Below are 20,442 nucleotides of genomic sequence, written 5' to 3' on the forward strand. Positions count from 1 at the left end.
TGTTGGGTCGATGTTTTATGGGCCCCACCCGTTTGGGCCCGGCGAAACCGTTTGCAGCAGCATCGGTAGAGTGGACTTCGAGCACGAGCCACAAGCTTAAAGCTAAAACCGTTTCAAACCCATCAGTGCGAGTCACACGAACCGGGAAGCCTACACAGCCTTTTGCTGGAGGACACGGTCATGGGCGGTTTTGTTTTTTGCATGCCGTTTGTTCAATCGCGCAAACGAGTCAGCTGCTTCACGTGCATCCGCTGAACAATTACCCACACCGTACGCTGATGTATGGTGTGCGCGCGAGGAGTGTGTATGTGGATTTGTGGCCATTACCGATGCCTCTCGGAACATTAGCTTCGATTGCACGTGCCCCGAGAGTTTGTTGTTTGCTATGTAGTTTATGCGTTTGCTAGACTTTCGACAACCTCTTGCGCAAGATTGGATTTACAGGTGGAGTAGAAACAAAGTAGCCCAACAGTGTTTCTAAAACGCTCGGTGATTTTGCAACACAATACACTTTTTTTCTATTCTACTTTTAAATTTTTAAGTAATGCTGAGAAGTCAAATCGAATACCCCGGAGCACCGGAAACCATCCTACTGTTCCCCGTAAGTGCAAGCATGATTCCCAGGTTGAGCTGACAGCCATGCTTAAATTGCACACACCATCATCGCCAGATCACCGTGAAGCATTTTATTTCACGTTCAAGTTCAAGTTCATTTTCACTTGCAATCCCTCTCTGTTTGCGCGCACCGTTGGTTCGGGCATCGTGTTTCGGTGCGAGAAGTACCGGCACACGCGTTCTCCCCAACAGCTCACGGAACTATCGATCCACCGGTGCCATGGTGCGCCATTAGCTGTGTTCCCTTTCCTTCCTTTGGCGAGATGTAGCGAGATGTGTTCTGCTCGGTTTCGTTCATTCCACTGCTCGCTCGCACCGGGTATAATCCTTCGTGTCCCAATTTCCCGGTGCATTGTGGTGCAAAAATCTGCACCTCTCGTACATCATAATCACAGCCTAGCTGCACACAGCCACAGCACCACATCTCGTCTGTGTTGGTGGTTGAACGTTGGTGTCAGCCCATTTCCATTTCCCGAACCGAGCTTTCTTTGCGCTTTCTTTTCCGTCTCGGCCAGCGTGCGAAGCTGCACTGGTAGGAAGAAAAACGCTCATCATGAAGCGGAAACCCTCAGCCCAAGCTGGGCACGTTCTGTGATGCGGCGTGCAGGGCGCTACCGTGCAAATCAAGGTCATTCTGGGGCACGTTGTGCGTTGCAATCCCTATTTTGCACCCGGTCTTTGCGCAGCACCCGGAACGGAGCGGGAAGACGGAAGTGGGCAAACGATCATTAGGCTGTGGCTGGCTGTTCTTGACAGGCGAACAAAATCGATTGCACGTTAACAGGGGCTAGCAGGGGGAAAGGGAACAAAAATAGCTCCGAGCTGTCATGTTCTCTGGCAATTCGCTGAGCAAGCAACAAAAAAGGACACCTCCATTTGTCGCTCTCGTTCTAATTGACCTCGATTGTTGGGATTTTGTGACCGGTTTTCCCATTCTGGTCCACGTTTGCTTTCCATCTGTTCGGGAAAACTTTCAAGTTCAAAACCGAAACGTTTGGGCAGTGCTTGAGGTACAAAGAAGTGCTTGTTATTAATATAATTACAACTGTACATGCTGAAGATATAAGACGAATGTTCAATCAACACTTTTGGCGACACTTTTGAAAGGGCCCGCGCACGTAAGATCTACGCTGGAACCATTTTTTTTTCAACAGCACTGATATCCATCCTGTCACCGGCACCGACGTGTCCTCGGAACGCGTTTGAAGTTGTGCTTAAAAGTGTGAAAAAAAACAACAAGCGAGTGCACGAGCATGCACACAATCGCATATGCGCTTGGCCCAAGTGGGAAGGGTTGTTGAAAAAATAAAATAAAAACACTCTTCAAGGGAATCTCCAGCAACGAGGCAGTCCGACCTCGACAACGCTGGGGGTTGAAAAGTGAGCGGAGCAGCGATGGCACGTGTCATGCGTTGGTAGTGGTAGGATGCAGCTTTTGCGCACTACACTGCATTGCATTGCATCGTGTACGGCACCGGTTGGGAGTGGGGTGGGGCGCTCACACATACCAGCCAAAGCGGTGTGTTCAAACCATTCCACGCACACCTTCCAGCGAAGCTATTGCTGCCACGGGCGGACGGGACGGGGAGACCAACGATGGCAATGGAGAGGGCACGCATTCGAGCATGCCACACACTCTAAACCTAGCTCTAAGGCTAGCGCCAACGCGATGCATCCAATTTAGATGCTGGCAGGCGCGAAAACAGCAGGCGAGCAAGCGAGACAGCGACAGTGAGTATGCATCTGCGTGCTAAAATAGCTCCACCGCCGGGAGCAAAACCCGGCGGTTTGGATGTGGGCGATGAGAGCAGGCACAAACCAGAGCACAGCCGCTTTATGCAATCCATTCTGGTGTGTCCCCGTTTTGCTGTTTTACAAACGCGCTCTAATCATTGTGTGACCCAGTGGTGTGTCGTCGTGTGCAGTGGGATGTTTCCAATCCTCACCGGTAAGGGTCGCAACAAAAAAAATGGAAGAACGGAAGACAAATCTGTCCAATGTCACATTATTTATTAAACGAGGACAATAACTGGGACGGAATGGTAATACGACTCATGGACGACATGGTTTTAAAAAGAGGAGCGCGCGCGCGATAGTGCCGTCGGAGCAGCAGATGCACCGGCAGGCGAGAGAGATAGTGTTTGTTTCTGTGCCGGCGGAGAAGCAGATGCACCGAGGCACAGGAGGCAGTTCAATGTGGGCCACTGGAGGCAGCACGCAGCGGCAGCAGCTTGTTTGTTTATTGAGTGCGAGATGAGATAATCCTGGCACACGCCGTCAGCCGGTGCGACAATAGCGGAGGTGCCCTCGTTGGAGGGACCACGCACGCAAAGGAAAGCGATTGCGTAAACACAGTTTCGATGCTCATCACATGTCGTTGGAGTGGGCTGCACCCTTCGCCCATTCGTCAACCGTGGTTTTTTTAATGCTCTTGGCATTGACGAGATAGATTCGTTCCGTCTCGAGACGCTTACCAGTCGCATAGGCTGTAGGTAGGCCGTTGATAAGCTTTTAACCACCCGACGGGTGCAACGAAACGGGTTTAACGATGTTGCGTTAGATGCCCTATCACACCCCAGTCATAACATTTCGATTCGAGACGATGATCGACCTGATGATCGATCGGTCAAGTACACTGTGCTGAAGTCAATCGGGGCGCGTGCTCTGTCCCGCTGAAGAGTGTTGTTTGCCGGTCGGTTGCACCTTCGATTGAATGCTTTGCAACTGGAATATATGTATCTAGGCTCTGCAGGCTAATTGTGGTAATGATTTCCGTGAATCGATTTGCAATTTTAACATCCGAATTCGCAAAATGCATCAGAAATCCAGGAAGCGAACATAACCCACCATATCCATCGCAGTTAAATCTGCTTGCAAATTCATTTCACCTTCAAATGCACACACACACGGGCACACAATATTGATTGGTCCTGATTTGGTTGCAAAAAAAACACCCAATCCATCTGCATTTGCACCAACGGCTCCAACTCGTCGACATTGACAGCTAATTCAAGTTCATATTCCAAAGCATTCCGCTGTTCAAAATTGTAAAACCCTGATCGCCGGGGGTGGAGTTGTTGCTGGTTGTTTATTATTTTTTTGTTTTCCTTCCTCCACATCCCGCCGAGTGGATCGTAAAAGGAAAACCCGGCCATAAAGCTGTTCAAGCCCAGGTTGTATTTATTGCACACACACACACACACACACAGCTCTCGTGCCATAAAGCGACATTGCTAGCTACGAATCGGGCATCTCGGTTGGGTTTGATTTCCCCTTCCGCCGGTACGACGACGTCTATAAAACGGTAGAAGACGCCACACTAACCTTGCTGCACACACGAGCATTGCCCAAAAAGTCAAACCAGCAATAAAATTAGTCTACCAACTGCAGCACACAAAAAATCGATCACGATCCTCTGCTCTGTTCCTGCCAAACTTTGACGGTTCCATGTCTGGTTGCTGCCGGACATCATCACAAACACAGTGGTGTTTGCGTGTGCAACGGCAAGAAAGAAAAAAAAGGCGCTTGATTGCCGGAACGCTCCCCGCACATCATCGAAGTGCATTATGGAAACAGCTACCTCGGCACCTCCCACTTCCGTGTCTTCAGTCCTGGCCGGCGTGTGCGTCATGGAGCTTGTTTGCATGAGCATGACAGCGCAGGCGGATGCAGAAACGCGCCATGCCAGTTGGAGGTATGCGGCACGGGAACCTGTTGAAAATCGACATCCAATGGCAGCGTCAAGGTGAGCGTATGCTGTTTCACCCCTCCCCCCCCCCTCCTGTGCCTAGGATTGGGGCGGTTTTGCAACGACTGCATTGCTGAACTGATTGGTTGAAGGGGAACGAGATCGTGCACACACTAAAAAAAAAACAAAGCCAAAACTACACCAAATCAAATCCAACGAACCTACTCATCATCATCATTATCATCAAACATTTTTGTACGATGCACAAAAAATAGGAAACAGAAGAATGGACTAAGACTGAAATTTCGCAAGTCGTAAATAATAAATCGTTAAAGTGTATGAATATTTTCATCTAATTTTAGGTGAGCAAAAATAAATTTGCTCAAAATCAACAACAACTAACACTGGCAGGCAAGACGATCGCGGAAGATGGCAGCATGCCGTTTCAAAAATGGCGCAACGTGTGGGGCTGAGGATCACACACAGCACACCCAAAACGCATCGATATCGCTGCAGCGGCATCACTTCCAGCTGGACGTGAGAAAATGAGCAAATAACTATAAACACCTCCCGTAGCAATCGACTCTCGTTATGAATTATTTAGTACCCAACCCCCCCACCATGTGTCAGTCAGACTGGCGGAAACCTGCGCCATAGATAAGGGGACGGGTTTTTGTGTGTGTGTGTCTAATTGACTTTTTTGAGATACTAAAATACGCAAAGGAAACCCACTTTGTTGCCCGGTGTGATCACGTTGATACGTTTTTGTTGTTTGTTGTTGGTAGGTTGTTGGTGGTGCTGCAATTAGCTGCACTAATGGTTGCTGGTTGATCGCGTAACCGCGCGACACACGTGCAGTATCGTGGAAAAGGGGGCCTCAGCAGTTCTACGGCATCCGCTGGATAGGCCACACGGTAAACGCGAGCCAAGGGCAGCCCTACCGGTCAGCTGAGCTAGTGACACACGCGAAAGCAGCAGCAGCAAAAAAAAGGAACGAGCCTGGTAGTAGAATGAAAAACAACAGCCCACCACCACCGTATGAGCACCCCCCTCAGAACGAATGGCATAACATTGGCCACGCACGGGCAGCGGCATTACTGCTGCCAAACACACACACACACATACTTTGGTGGCGATAGGCACGGGGGACGACGGCCAGTTGTTTGTGCAGGCGGCACACTGGCGCACTCACTCACAGCTGATCGGGTGGCGATGGGGTTTGAGCAAATGAACTTGAGCGTTTTATGTTGTTTTTTTTTGTGTTCTTTCTTGCTTTCTTCAAGTCCTCCACTAGAGGCCGGAGCGCAACACGTGCCGCCGCGAATTGCGGGGAGTTGCTCTCAACCGTTTGTCAACGGTGAGTTGCGGTTGAGGTGCACTCGCTGGCCAAGGTTACGCAAAGCTCATCAACAGGTACCCATCTCAGCATCTAGGGTCGTCGGCGTAGAGGATTGGAGCTGTGTCTGTGTACACCACCTTGACATCGTTGAAGTCTAAAGCCAACAGGGAAGCGTGAAGTTTGGCAGTACGATCACTTCTTGCAGCGACGATCGTTTGCACTAAAACCGGGTGGACTTTAAACACTGGCCACCTGTCAATCGGACCGCTGTCAAAACGGTCCACACGCGTCTCCCCCCCCCCCTCCCCCCGACGGATCTGCATAGATGCCCATGTGTCACTTCGGCACGAGCAATCGATCAGCGATATTATGACATCGTGATCGTACTCGTACTCTCCTTCTCTTGACACCGTACACGTGCTGCTGAGTGCATCCGTTCGCCGGGTGGGGAAAGGCGAAGGGAATAATGAGGGGTACAGGGTGTACATTACGCCACCACAAACGCGTGATCCGTCGTCAAGCATTGTGTTGTTCCCGCGCACTAATTGGCAGGCAAGGTTGCTTGGGCACTGATGCCGTGTGGTTTGCGGCCGAGAGCCGAGAGAGGTTTCGGAGCTGATTGCCGCTGATGAAGGCGTACAACCCTTCCCGCTGGCGTTTCGACCTCCAGTACGACCTTTCAACGACGGCCTGCGTTGACAATTATGACACCCGCGCTGGGGATGTGTCCCAGCCGTGTTTCAGAATTCGGACCGGGATGCCCGGTCTTGCATGTGTTCCCATATGTTTCTCCCGAAAAGAAAAGAATGGTCAAAAACACTTACCCGACGCTTTCTCGGCATGTCCTCGTTGTACTCCATGCCGATGCCTTCGTCCGAGGTCGACAGGGAGGTGGTGCGCGCGCCACGGCCGCCCGAACCGCCCGAACCCGCCGCCTGGTGGCGTCCATTGTGATGATGATTGTGGTTCAGCTCGTGCTGGTAGTGGTGCGTCGGTGGTGTGGAATGTCCATCCTCGCTCAGCGGCGGCGAGGTCGATCCGGTGCTCCAGGAGGTGGTGCTGCTGCCCGAGCTGGTGCCAAGAATTGTTTCGTAACCTAAGATTGAAAGAATGAGAGAGAGAGAGAGAGAGAGAGGGAGAGAGAGAGAGCAAAAATTGAATGTAAGTTCTTTTCGTTTGCCAGTGTTCAGTACCAGCGGCTGCTACCTACCGTGCACGGATGAGTTGGGCGAGCAGGACAGGCTCATAAGTACCAGCGCGGCGTTGCATTCGTCCATCGGATCGTCGTCGTTAATACTGTAGTACTCTCGATCGTCCTGCGAGTACGAGGGCCGTCGTTTGCGAGATCTGTTTCAGGCGGAGAACAAAGGAAAAGAACGAGACAGGAAGAGTTAGATGAGTGACGGTTGGTTGTTTCAGTGTGACAGAGCGAGCTGCTGAGAGGGGTTCGCAACAAGTGTGTGTGTGCGTAAAACAGGGTGGATAGGGTAAAAATAACAGCTGCAAAACACGTTCCACAGGCACCCGTCCACCCAGCGGGGGATCCAACAAGTTGTGCTGGATGCAGTAATGATGCTGATCAGTGGTTCAGTATTCTCCCCGGCTAGTATTGAAATGAAACCTCAGAAGTACATTTTGGTATTTTCAACCACAACATAAAAGAAAGCAACAAATAAAAATCAAACGATCATAAACACTTCAGCCCCCCCGAAATATTTGGGCCAACTTGCAAATGTTTCTGACAAGACGACACCTCGCACACACACACACACACACACGCTTTAACCGGTCTTTTTGGTCGCCATCGATTATCAGCAGTGTTTTCGCCTGTCGGTCGCCTGTGTTTGTTTGCTTCGGCACGGTAGCGACGCACTTGCATCGCGAACTGCAGCTCTACGGAGGTGCAGACGCGTGTAGGCTTATTGAAGGTTGGAGGGGGAGCGTGTTTTTTGTGTGTCATCTATTTTTTTTTTGTTTTGTTTCGACAAAATCCCTCCCCGCAGGAAGAAAAATTGCTCCGTCTCAAGAATGGCTGCGTTCGGGACGGGGAGCTAATAAGACCGGCACAACAACAGCAACTACGACGACGACAACGACGACGGCAAAGACGGCGAAAAACGGCCGACGATGGGTTCAATGTATTATCGGTCAATCAACCTTTTCGGGGGTTTGCGGATTGTTATTGTGCCGTGTTTTTGCGCGCTGATACTTGGTCTACTTGGCCGAGACTGCTTCCCATTCCCACCTTCACCACACCACCCCAATGTGGCACTGTCCCGAGTGCAGCAGACACTGTTCGTTGTTGTGCATCGGGCGCAACACTGCCTGCCATTGTACCGCAGGGGAGCACAAAAAAGTAAACGAAAACTCGTACCACAGCTACTTTGTTCCGCTTTGCTAGTCGATGCGTTTGTGTTGCTGGTCTTGTGGAGCGTACGGTTAGATGACGCGCGTCGGAAATAAAACCCAGCACACACATGCACGACCCGCGTTCCAGATTTCCTTGCTGCAAGTTGGATCAAGTTCAAAGCTGCAATCGGATCGGACCGTCTGATAAGAGAAAGTGTGACGGTGGGTTGCAAGAAAAAAAAACACACACACACACATCATTAAATTAAAGCCCAATCATTGCAGCCGTGTCGAATGGAGCACAATGCACAATGCGCTTGCTTATCGGCGATACGGGTCCCTCGCTCCTCCTCATGTGTGCGACGGATGCGTTGCGTAGTGGCGAGGGTAACAGGCCAGTAAATTGCAAACCCACCGCTTATCAGCGCCACCCCAAGAAACTGCAACTGCACACTGAGACCCCACACCCCAGCTTGTCTCCTGTTATTTTTTTTGCACCACCAAATTCGTTCGTTTCTTCTCACTTTCTCTTTCGTGCTCGTTGGGGTTTCGGAGATTTATGCCGTTTTTTTTCGTATTGTTTCTCCACATTATCTTCCCCTTTGGCTGAGGAGGTTCGGAGTCCACTCACCATCTTGCCCCGGGGCCTACAAGGGGCTGGCAAGTTGCGATAATGTATGGATGTGCACCGTGTGTGGTGTGGGGTGAGTGTACTGTGTGGTGTGCGAACTGCAGAAGCCATTGGCCGCGAATCCATAACATTACCGCCTCCGTCCTCCGTTCGCCGTTGGTCCGGCCGCTGGATCGTGTCCCGGGAGGGGTGCGCTTTGTCCGCAGTGAGTCGCCGCTGTTGCCGTGGTCAGTGTTTGCGTCAAGGAAGTTTTCTTCAAACTCCGCGGCCGGATTTGGTTTTGATCTGCCTACTGGGTGAGCTTTTTGTTGTTGTTGTTGCTTTTGCTCGTTTTGCTTCTTCCACCCCGCCCATGGGGATCTCCGCAAAAAAAAAACCATGACCGCTAATTTGACCGAGGCTATCTGCTTCTGCGATCGAGCGCTGCTCGAACGTTTGCCGTCACTGTCGCCGCTGCACAGTGTGCAGCGAAGATAATGAGCAGTGTGCAGCGAAGGACGCGGGCGGTTCGTTGCAGTTGAGCTTTGGTTTTTTTGTTTTGTTTTTTTATTTCCACTGCTCCAAAAGCTTCAATGTTTCGCAATAATATATGGGCGAACGGTACGCAACTGTGTAATGGGGGTTTCCTTTTCTCGTCTCTCTTTCTCTTTCTGTGTAGTTCTTTGTCGTACCACAAATGACGTTTTGCTTCTTTGTGGTCCTTTGTGGTACAAATACCGTGTGCAAAATGGCGTGCAAGCACAATAAAAAAGCAGGGTAAAAATCGCTATCATTACAGCCGCGGGCAGATGAATTACTAAGCAAAGGGAATTTCTGATTGCGTGTACTGCGTGTGTCTTTGTAGGGAGTGGCTCCATGCCATCAATCATTGATGGCATAGCGAGTGGCTCTCCTTACTCGGCAGCTTTACTGCAAAAGTTAATCGTTGAGTTTGTTCTTCACTAAATCACCAACAGACCACGGCAACTTCAAAAAATCGCATCAACCACCACTGCTGCTGCTCCATCCTGACCTAAGCTAACGTGGCACATAAACACATATTGAACTGAAATTGCGACCAAGCGACGACGTTTTCGCTGACGTCTCGCAATCAGATTCTCGACGGATCCACACTCACCGTCCCAACCCATTTCATCAGCACGAGAACGTCCAACGTCGATGGAAGATTGCAAGTGGAGCACAGTTCACCACCTATATACATTTATATATCCCCCCATGTTTTTTTTCGTATCGCGTTCGCCACGGGGCCAGTGGGCGAAATATAAGGTGGGTCGAAACGGTTTGCTTGCAATCATACGATCGTATGAAATGTAACGCGCTACCCCAGCCATCGACCATGGCCTTTCTTCATCGTCACCAAGCGAAATAGCCGACCGTGGTGTGGCAGTGGAGCAGGGGCGAGTACGATGAGAAATGGCGGCGAAAGCATTTCTGCAAGCGGTCTCGCGAGATTCGGTTGAGGTAGGTTTGATGACCGGCATCCAGACGCGCCGATGCTGACGACCTCTGGATTGTGATGGTTCGCTCCCACCCGGGGGTGGTAGCATCCTTTCAATGAGCAAAGACAACAAAGCTGGAGCTATCCAATTCCAAAACGGTATCCAAATAAAGTGAGCTTCCAATTTTTGTGTCAACACGAAATCCTGCCGCTCATTAAGGCATCCTCCGCTCCGTTCGAGGCTGTAGACCGACTCGGAAGGGAAGCGAAGGGAGTTACACCACCAGCCAGAAAGCCGAGATGGGAGGAAATTCCAGTTAACGATGTCAATGTGCTACGGCTTCTGGCGAACGAGTTCATCGTCCACGTAGCCATGGTGACGATTTCATCGAGTGTTTTAACATCTTGAGCCATTCTGGATGGAGTTGGAATGCATCGACATACCCTAGGGGGTTTCAAAACAGTCCGGGGCCCAGAACCAGACAGTTGCCAAGCAACAAAGTTGAAGCACAGCGAGCAGGGGTTTTTTTTAATGATAATGTAGCTGCTGTCCTCATCTTCACAAGAAAGAAATCCCATCCCACTCTGATGCTGCGTTCTCAATCTGATGATGCGATACGAAAGGAATCACTTCAGCCCCGCCGGGTAATGAGGTTAATCGAAGTGAAGCGTTGACTACAATTTTGGGATTTTGGGAGTAACTTGAAATCTAGGCCACCAGACAGGTTGAACAGACCCACAAATTCTATCGCCCGCTGTGTCTTGTCGGTGGTGATGGTGGTGTTGGTCGCTCAAAGCAACGTCCCTGATCAGACATTCCGTCTCAATCTCGTCTCGTCCGCCGTGCTGGTGCTGGTGCTGGTTGGGCGTCTCCCCAGTCTTCGTATCGTTTAAACACAGACACTTTCCGATGCTAAGTTTTTCACGATGGTAGTAATATTTTATTAGCTTACTTCGAAGATGCTCCCTCTGCTCGATAAGCGTCGCAGACGATCACACAACATTGGGTAACAGCAGAAAAAAACGAACTGAAACAACCTTCTTGGAAGACAACCTTCAGCCGAAATGCAACTCCCCGCCGGGGTAGCGCGCTTTTTCGTCAATCCATTTTCATAACCTCTATTTGCCATCTCCGCCCCGTCGGGGGGGGATTGTGTGGCGCTGGTGCGCGGTGGATAGTGCACCGGCGGCAGCAGTGCACAGATCTAATGCATCTGTGTAACCGAGCACGGGACGGAAAGCTAACACACCAATTTGAATCCGGCGCGTACGCAGAAGACGGGCAGCACGGGGGCATAAAAGGAAGCGCACGGCACGACAAAAGAAGCAATCTGCAGCGAGCGAAAACGCAATTTCAACCTACCGAAACCGGAGCTGCAGACTATGCAGTCGGCGATGGTGTGGCGAGGGGTGGGAAGTTATGCTTTTTTTTAGCAGCGCTGTTTCGCTGACTGACGTGAGCTCGTTCGTGATCGCATCTCACCTTCAGCTGACCTTTCCAAAAAGCTGCAAAGTTGCACGCAGAAGCGCAATCGGGTGTCCACGTCATTTTCGCGGTCTTCTTGCGCTCGTTTTTTGTTTGTGTGTGCAGCGCTTGAGTCTTGGTGCGGAGAACGTTCTGGTTGGCAAATTTTGGGCACCCTTTTCCTCCCCACACCCAGTTCTGCCTGGGTTAGATGCGTGGAGCAAGCAACAGCACCAAAAAAACCCCGTCAGTGTGCGGAAAAAGGATCTGAAGCATGCGAGAAAATGAACGTTGACACAGAGTGTGCTGCTGCAGCGTACCACCGCAATATAGTTTCGGTTGGAGCTAGCCACCGACGGTGGCCATACTTGTCTGGTAACCGGATACCGAAGATTGGTGAGAAAATTGGAAGCAAAAGAGAAGAGTGCAACAGAGACGGTGGGGCCCAGGCCGGTCGGTATTCTAAACACAAGCGAATCGATTACCAGGTCTCATGGTGTTTGAAAGTGATCCCTATCTTCCCCCTTCGAAACGGGCCGGCCCGTAGATCTCAGGTGTCGTCAGAATGTAGAACGTGGTGGGCAGTACAGAAACCCAAGGCGAATAAAAGTCAAACATTTCAAACTAGAAGCGTTTTGATTGGCAAAATTTGGGGACAAAAAATGAGCAACAATTGAGTAGGATGAGAGCGAATGATGCGCCCTCAACAGCAATAACAAGCGCTTCTAGGATCGTTTGATCTTAGCGATGACACAGATGCAAGTACTGCAAACATGAATATACAGTATGTATTTAACCCCCACGACTTCCCTCTGTAACGCGCCATCGATGGCACAAAGCAATGGACAAACAGAAAAATGCATCCGCCTGAGACTGGATCACCTCTTTCCCAATTTTGGGTGGGTGTTGCCTTCTGACTAACCTTCAACCTTCGGTGCTTCATTTTTTCGGCATTCGCCGGCGACAAAATCGTTTTGGGGCTGTAAATTGAGCCTTTGTCCTAGCGTAAAGGGCCGCGGGCGTCTGCCGTCTGGAGTATCGGCGCACACCAGGGAGACCCGGGGAGGAAAAATCGATACAAAATTTCGCCTTTTACAATAGGTTCTATCACCAAAAGGGGTTGCTGGTGGTGGAAGGATCGACGCAGGAAGGGAATCCGTTGTAATTGGTAGCGGTTGTAGTCATAAAATCAGTTTGGCAGGTTTTGTTGATGCTCTATGAAACATTAGTATAGCCCAAAAATTGAACGTCGGTGATGCACACAGCATGAAACTACAACAGTCATCACGCATGGTACAAAGCACTGACCCACACGCGTAACCTTCTGGGAAAGAGCGCTTTTCGGCACATAGCGGAACCTATGGCACCCAAATACAGCCCGCGACACGTCGCCACCGGTGGAAAAATACGACCTAAACACAACACCGCCAGCCATAACTCGATCCGTGGGTTGTGTCCTTTTTTGTGTGCTCCCCATCTCTTGCTGTGTATTGGCTTCACCCTCCGCACTGACTGTCGCATCCTCTAGGCCCTACCCTCCACCTGCCTCATCTGTCTGGAGGAACTTTCCGCACCAGCCAGCCAGCGCAGCCAGCACACGAACGAAAATTCGACCTTCAGTGAATGACAAACTCATCCAAAAGGTCATGGACATTTTCATCGGTTGTTGCAAGCTTTTCGCGCGCGGGCTAGGGGTGGCCGAAAATGCGGTTCGATTTTTCGTCCTCTTTCTCACTCTCTCTCTTACTCTCTCGTCGTATTTCCACTTAGTAATCGCTCTGTGTAAGTCGAGACAGGGCAAAACGGTCACAAAGGCAGGGCGCATCCTGAGTCAGGGTGGTGGTTTCGGGGCTGAGAGGGAAATTATGACCGGCACCAGCCACCGACAAACGCAATACCTACCCCGTTGCGGCTCCGGTCGAAGCAATCTGGCAGTCTGGGTTTTGGGGAGGATAAATTTAACCTACGCCAACAGAAAATCACGTCCCATGCCACGCCGGTCGGGGTTGATCGGTCGGTAAACTAACCGTCTGGTGGCTGCCGGCTGTCTGCCTAACACACACACACACACACACGCGTATTGAACCGTTTTCGAAGAAAGCTCTTCGGTGGGGTGTATGTGTGTGGAAATGGGAAAAAATTAACACAAAAACTTTCCGCAACGCAAAACCTTCAACGACACGCGAAAGACACAAACAGCTGGTATGGTGGTAAGCAACGTATGTGTGACTGTGTGTGTTTTTTTCAACCATCAGTATGGGGTTGTCTTTTTGCGGTGGTTGCTTGAGGTTTGTTAATTTATTTTGTTGTTTTTCCCTGCAACTTTTGAGGGGTTTGCAACGGGAATCGGGCTGGGCCGGTTGCCGGTCGAACGATGAAATGCTACCATATGGAGGCTGCAGACAGCAGCATCTTTCTTCCCCCAGACGGACGAATGTTGTGCAGGTTAGGGTACAGGTGTCATAAAAATTGATTGCAATTTGGCAGAGCACACACTTTTGGAAAGAAAAACTTTCCCCATCTAAGTGGGAGGGAGCGGGCGTAGAAAGCTTCTGGCAGAATGGAATTCGCTGCGAGGACGATGAAGCGAGCATAGATGGATGGGTGAGAGCGAGAGAGTGGGGGAGAGTCTAATGAGATCATTCTCGGGGGGGTAACCAATGCTAAAAATGAAAGCTTGTACTGCTAGAACAAAGAACCAAGCCGGGGACTAAACCATAACCATGGTCAACAGTGGTGAAAAAGAAACGTTGCATACAGCGTGCACAAAACTGCTGAAACCGTCGTAACATTGTGGACGTAATTGATTGAGGCGACGGCTAGTCTAGAACATTTGAGAGAGAGAGAGAGGGAGGGAGACAGAGAGAGAGGTCTGTGTGCCTTCGAGAATGACAATGTTGCTTGTGAAGATTTACAAAATGTTAGCGTCTAGCCGTTTCAATCGTCTGTTAAAGGAGCATAATGATGAGTTTCTATTTTTCATCAGCGGACTTTGACTTTGATAATTTGACTTTATTCAATAAATCAATCCTAACCGAACAAACAATTATCCTGCTACCCTGGCAGCCCGCTGACTAGCTAGTGGTAGTGGTTATTTATTGGCATCAACGAAAAAGGAAATCTTTTCTCCTTTCACTCATTTGCACGCTAAAATGCCATTCCACTGCTTCGACCGCAACGAGCGAACAGCGAGGTTTCACAACCTTGGCATCGTTTTATGGAGTAATGGCCCAAGGGTAGAGGACCATTTTTGGGAGTACCTTTCCCTGCGCCGGTTCCGTACCGGATCGTTCATCCCTGACCTGACCATAAGGCTGCGTCGTCCGGCTGAAGGATTTCCGCCACATTGCTGTATTCTGACGTGGGAGAGCGATAATCAACGCATTACGTGAACTGGTACGAGACAGAGAGCTTTAGCCTAGGCACCATCATTAAGCTCAATTAACCTTCCAGACAATAAACTGGAGGATCAAGTGTGACAACCGACATTAAGTCGATGTTGCATGTTGCGACACAAACGAATTACAATAATGTCGAATATCTGCTCCAATTATACGTATGGCACGTTGGAGTTTACATCAACTGGAATCAAGGAGATATCGAAATACCCGCGTACGATGATGTCAGCTTTCTTTTGCACGGTTGCAAAATAGCGCAAGAATTGGCATAATAATGCAACGCAAGTCTGCACCCGATGACTCACGCCAGACGGACGGCCATTCCTGTGGGGAACCATATCACGCCGAGACACGCGTGCCGTGTGCTGTACAAAAATGTACGAAGACCAAATGTACAATTTATTGAATGGTTTATTCGTTCGTGGTAAGCAGAATTGTGTCAGATGCGAAGATGACTTATTAAGCTGATGAAATTTCATGATCGCTCGCATGGCTTTTAGCTGACAACTTTCCCCGCCCCGATTACGTCAGCTTCATCGGGCCAGGGTCAAAGACAAGTTTTAGGAGCGGCGCTCCGCGCTGTTAAGATTTCCTCTTCAAGCTCGCCCGCTTTCTCCTGTAACGCTTTTTGGTAAGTAGACAGTGATACCGCCATACCCCACACACTCTTCCACAACTGTTTCGATGGGCGGTAAGTGCAAAAGTAAGGCGTGGTGTGACACATTTCCTCACATTCCTGCACAAATCGGTGGAACGGTTGCGAGCGTCGCCACGATGGCTGCTAATTTGGCCTGCCCGTAGACAAGCATCATACATTCGTTCAGCAGCCATTTTTACACTACAGGGATTACGATTAGCCATTGGCTGAAGTGCGGCTAAAGCGGGTCAGTGGGAGAACCAAAAGCTGAAAAATCTCGCAACCGTTCCATGAAAAGCGATATGTGTGCCAAACCGCCGTTAGCCAAAAATGAAAGCAAAAAAGTGTGTACATTGCAAAGACAGAGAAAGAGTGAGAGATAGAGAGAGAGAGAGAGAGAGAGAGAGAGAGAGAGAGATAGAGAGAGAGGGAAAAAACAACTATGGACAAGCTCTAGCCCAAAAAAATGCGAGATACACCGTCGGAAATCAAACCCCCTGGGCACCTGTTACAAACGGTGCAACCAAGGAAAACCGAAGTGCAAGTGGTGAGCTCACCGAGGGAGGGGTGAAAAACAAGCAAAGACGCTAAGAAACCGCACCAGTCGCGCAAGGAAAACAGCGCAAGTCGAATGCGAGCGAAAGCGGCTAAAAAAGAAAACCGCACGAACGAGGGAAAAATTAAAACAAAAATTCGCCACACCGCCTTTTTTGCTCACCGTGTGTGCTGCTGCTGCGCGCGCGTTGCTATTAAATCACCCTGCTGCAGGCGAAAACGGCAAACGGCAGCGCCAAAAAACAGACGCGGCCTAGCAACAACCGAACACGGCCGCCCGACTGGCGATCGCAACCACCGCCCGATCGACGCAATGTTTGCAAACGTGCTTCATTCTTTCACTCTGCCTGCGTGTGCGTGTGTGTGTGTGCTTTCGCGTGCAAAAAATGTTCGCCAAAAATGCCCTGACCTTGGGCAAGTTTCGTTTTCTTCAGCCGTTACTGCGCATCGTCAGCGCAAAAAAAAACACCCCAAGCGGCCGGCGAATCGCAAATTATTGCGGTCGGCGCTTTCCACACTGGCACTCCTCTCTGTGCCGCGCGATCGTCTTTTCTCCTGGCCCTACTGGCGTCATTCTCCTTCTCACTCTCACGGCCGGTTCACGTCTGCGATCGCGTTCGCAAAATACAACACACCGAACGATCGTCACACACTCCCTTCTCATCAGCTGTGCAAAAGCGCTTGTAAACACAGCACACAGAGTGGGGCGGGCAAAAATAAAGGGAAACAGATGATCGCAGTTTTCGGCAAACCAGCCGTTCGCGAACGAATCGTGGGGCAACGGGGGTGCGCGAACGCGACCATTGCTGTGCGTTTCTTTTCCCTTTTTAGTGAGCGTTGTTGCCCTTGCTTGCTTCCCTTTTATAGTCTTTAAGTGTGTGTGTGTGTGTGTGTGTTTTTTCTCGTTGCTATTCATGGGCTTGCGTTGCATTTATGTCTTCCACGTCAGATCCGAGAGTGCACGTAAACCGTGGGCATTGCAACTTTCGGTAGAACGTTCACCGCTCACGACAATCGCCCTTTGCGGTGTGTTCGTGCTGTCGCCGTACGATCACGCGGAACCAACGGCAGAAAGAATACCTTCCTGCACAACTACCTTCGCAAAGAGTAGGTACGCGCTTTCCTCATTTGTCGGATCAGCTGCAAACGTCAATCGATTCGTGGCTCGAGCCCACGAACAAACAAACAAAACCCGCGGCTCCGTGCGGCTTTAAATGAGTGCGCGAGTGTGCATGTTTTATTCGCGTGCAATGAGGACATGCAACGAGCGCAAACCGGCACAAACACCACCCGGCAGCGCAGCGCAAAGAAGCGCAAAAGTGGGACATCACCCCGAGAAAAAAAGCGTGTTTTGTGAACATTGCTCAGCCCAGATCAGCTGAGGATCCGTGGCCACAGCCTACTGCACTCTGCACAGTACGCGACGTGATCTTTCCAGCGTGCAACCGGAAGCCGCTGTGCTGCTCACGATCGAACACGAATGTCACGGTTGAACAAAGCCGGTTGCGGATGGCGCGATGGCGAGCGCAATGGCCGACGAGATGATTAAGCTGCCTGCACTTGCATTGTGTACCGGCCGGTGTGCACGCAATTTCATTTGCGGTGCAGTTGCCCCCTCGCGAGCTTGGGACGGTTTTGTGGAGTGAGTCACGTTGCTTCTCCGCTTGACAAGCAAGGCAGCACACTTCACGGTCACCCAGTAACGGGGGAGGCGGCTTGGAGTGCATTAAATCCATATACCTTACCGTTGCGTCCTTCATCGGAGTTGCTGAGCGCAGAAGAAAAAAGAAGGAGCTGCCTGCACAGTCGCATCACTAAAATATCGAAACGATGGCGCGTGTATTGGCAGCGAGCCGAGTCATAGCGCGCTGCCTGTCGCGATGTACCTGAATGTCGTAAGCGGTTTGTTGGGTAATGGCACACTGGCACTCGGTCCCATCGGCTGCTGCAGCAATGCACTGTGCAATATGAGCTGCATCATATGGTTACAGGCAAACAGTACAACCGGGTAACAGCAAGACAGGTACGCAATACAAACAGTGGATCAAAGAAGACGTCACACAGCTGAGCGGGACACAGGTGAGCAGCGACTTCATCCACCTTCCCGCCAGTGCGGGCGCCGCATTGCCAAAGAGGGTCAGCAGCTACGTGGACGTGGCCACGTTTCGATTCGCACCCATAAACGGTGCCCCTAAAATGCCAAACAACCGTCACCACATCGGAGCAGATAATTGAGATCGTGTCACGCTTGCTTCGAGCGGGCGATTGAGCTCAAGATCGCCAAAGTGTGGCGCCGGCACTGTCCCGTATTGCGTGAAGTAAGTCATCAGTGGTGGGTTTTTTCTTTGCCTGCGACATTGTATGTCCCCGCGCCAGCATGCAACTGGTCCACCTTAAACCATTGCCAGCCAGCCGTGATCTTTGAATTGATGTAGCTTGTAGCATTATGTCCTGCACCAAACCGTAGTGTGGGTCCGCGTGGTCCGAAACCGGGGATTTAACACACCACTACACCTTCACTTACCCGTTCTGTTGCGTCAGTGAGAATGGCACATCGATGCTGTTTGATTGTCGTCGCCGATCGCCGGCCATATCCGCCAGGCGGGCAAAGTCCGTATCCTTCTCCTGCACTGCCAGCCGCTGCGAGCGGCGCGATTCCAGCAGACGAATTTCCTCCAGCCGCTTGGTTAGCTCAATCGGCGCCTGTAGGATAAGGAAGGGAGAGAAGAAAAGAACAAGATACATTGGTTACTGACTTGAATTGTTTGCCAGGTAAATGGCACTGATTTATTGTAAGTTGGTAAAGCAAATGTAAATATTGGTCGGCTGTCCATAAGCAGTACTCCACCGTCTTCAACTGTTCGATAATCACCGGCTTGCATTGGGCTGTAATTTAGTAGCAATTTTATTGCTGTTGTCTGGCGGGCTTACAGGCATTGCTTCCCACAGGACTAGTTCGGGCTACAGTGCCCGAGGAAATAAGCACCAGTTCGGGGTGTGTGCAAAAGGTCGCCACAGCCTGTTGCCTCTGGCGGCAGCAGACGCACGCTGATGTAATTTCAGGTTGCTCGATTTTTCGGCCACCATTGCATGTCGGACCGGATCTGACCGTGTGCGTTGCTGTGTGGTCGTCGTGTGTCCGCATTTTACCAAAAACTCATGGGGCCATGTCATATTTTGCTCCCAATCCCGAGGCTATTTGTTCGACATTCATAAAGAGAAGCCGGATTTTGTCTCAACTGCATGCGCTGCTCCCGGTGTCCTTCAGCCATTGACCACTTTGGTGTGTTTCAAACTTAATAGCTCCCTTTTATCATGCGGCGCGACATGTTGACCGACATGCGACGAACAAGACGGACACGAAAATGCATGCACGGCACAGTGAATGTTTGCGCAAAGCGTAGCCCAATCGTATCGCGGAAGTGTGAAGTTTCGGCTACTATAGTGTTTCAATTTTGGGATGCCACGTTATGGAGATAGGTATAACATGTACATGAAGGAATGCAACACATGTCGTGATTGTTGATCGCTGTAGTTTTTAGTGCACCAGTTTTTAAGATTTTACAAAAGAAACTGCATGGTATAAGCCACGATCAGCCATGTCATCGGCGGAAAGTGAAATCGAGCACAGACACACACACACACTGGACTGTGTGGCATGAGGATGAAAAATTACGCAAAATCTCCTTCACGAGTCGCACCTGTGTACGTAGCAGTGTCTCTCTTTACGCGTACCCACCCCACACTCTGGCCAAGAGGCACTGAGCGCAGGAGCGTCTCAATTCCGTTCGGCAAATTGTTGTAAGAGACTTTCATTTCTTGCTGCTTTGAGCAGCCACGGGCAGAGTTTTCATTTTCGATACACCCGAGCAGCGGGGTGATCATTTTCCCTTTGTTTCACAGGTGCATTCTTCTCCCTCCCTCCCCCCATCCCCTGCTTCGGTGGTGCTTTTCACCGTCATTCATCATCGTCTTTATCTTGCCCCTCGTGTGTATGCTGTCAGCAAAATGCCACCTCACTATCCCATCACTGCGTGCGTGCGATCATCTTCAATCGTGCCCGTGCGGTTCGTACAGTACGGTGCACTTCACCCACCCTTCCCCCATTCCCCCCAGACGTGCGTGTGTCCCGATTTCTATTGCCACGATTTGCCACGATTTGCCACGACACCTGCCATGAGGCTGAGATCTTCAACAGCTGATTGACGGCTTAAGGTGGTTGAGGAGGGTCTACGCAGCTCCAGCACGATTGCATGGCACGAGGTGCCACACAACTGAGGGGTGTGTGTGTTCGTTAATGTCAAAAATTGTATGCTGGTGCGCATCA

At 50.5% G+C, this 20,442-nt stretch overlaps 1 protein-coding gene across 1 annotated transcript in view; it reads right to left on the reverse strand.

Moving 5' to 3' along the window:
• Window positions 1–20,442, reverse strand: part of LOC120951199 (zinc finger protein 395) — a 99,600-nt gene that overhangs the window by 34,808 nt on the left and 44,350 nt on the right. The window contains exons 2-4 of the mRNA XM_040369765.2: window positions 18,640–18,818; window positions 6,853–6,989; window positions 6,467–6,738 (exon numbers count right to left, since the gene is read on the reverse strand). Coding sequence (XP_040225699.2) covers window positions 6,467–6,738; window positions 6,853–6,989; window positions 18,640–18,818 — 588 coding nt within the window. The remainder of the gene's footprint in view (window positions 1–6,466; window positions 6,739–6,852; window positions 6,990–18,639; window positions 18,819–20,442) is intronic.

This window comes from Anopheles coluzzii, chromosome 2 (genome assembly GCF_943734685.1).
Source record: "Anopheles coluzzii chromosome 2, AcolN3, whole genome shotgun sequence".
Classification (NCBI taxonomy): domain Eukaryota; kingdom Metazoa; phylum Arthropoda; class Insecta; order Diptera; family Culicidae; genus Anopheles; species Anopheles coluzzii.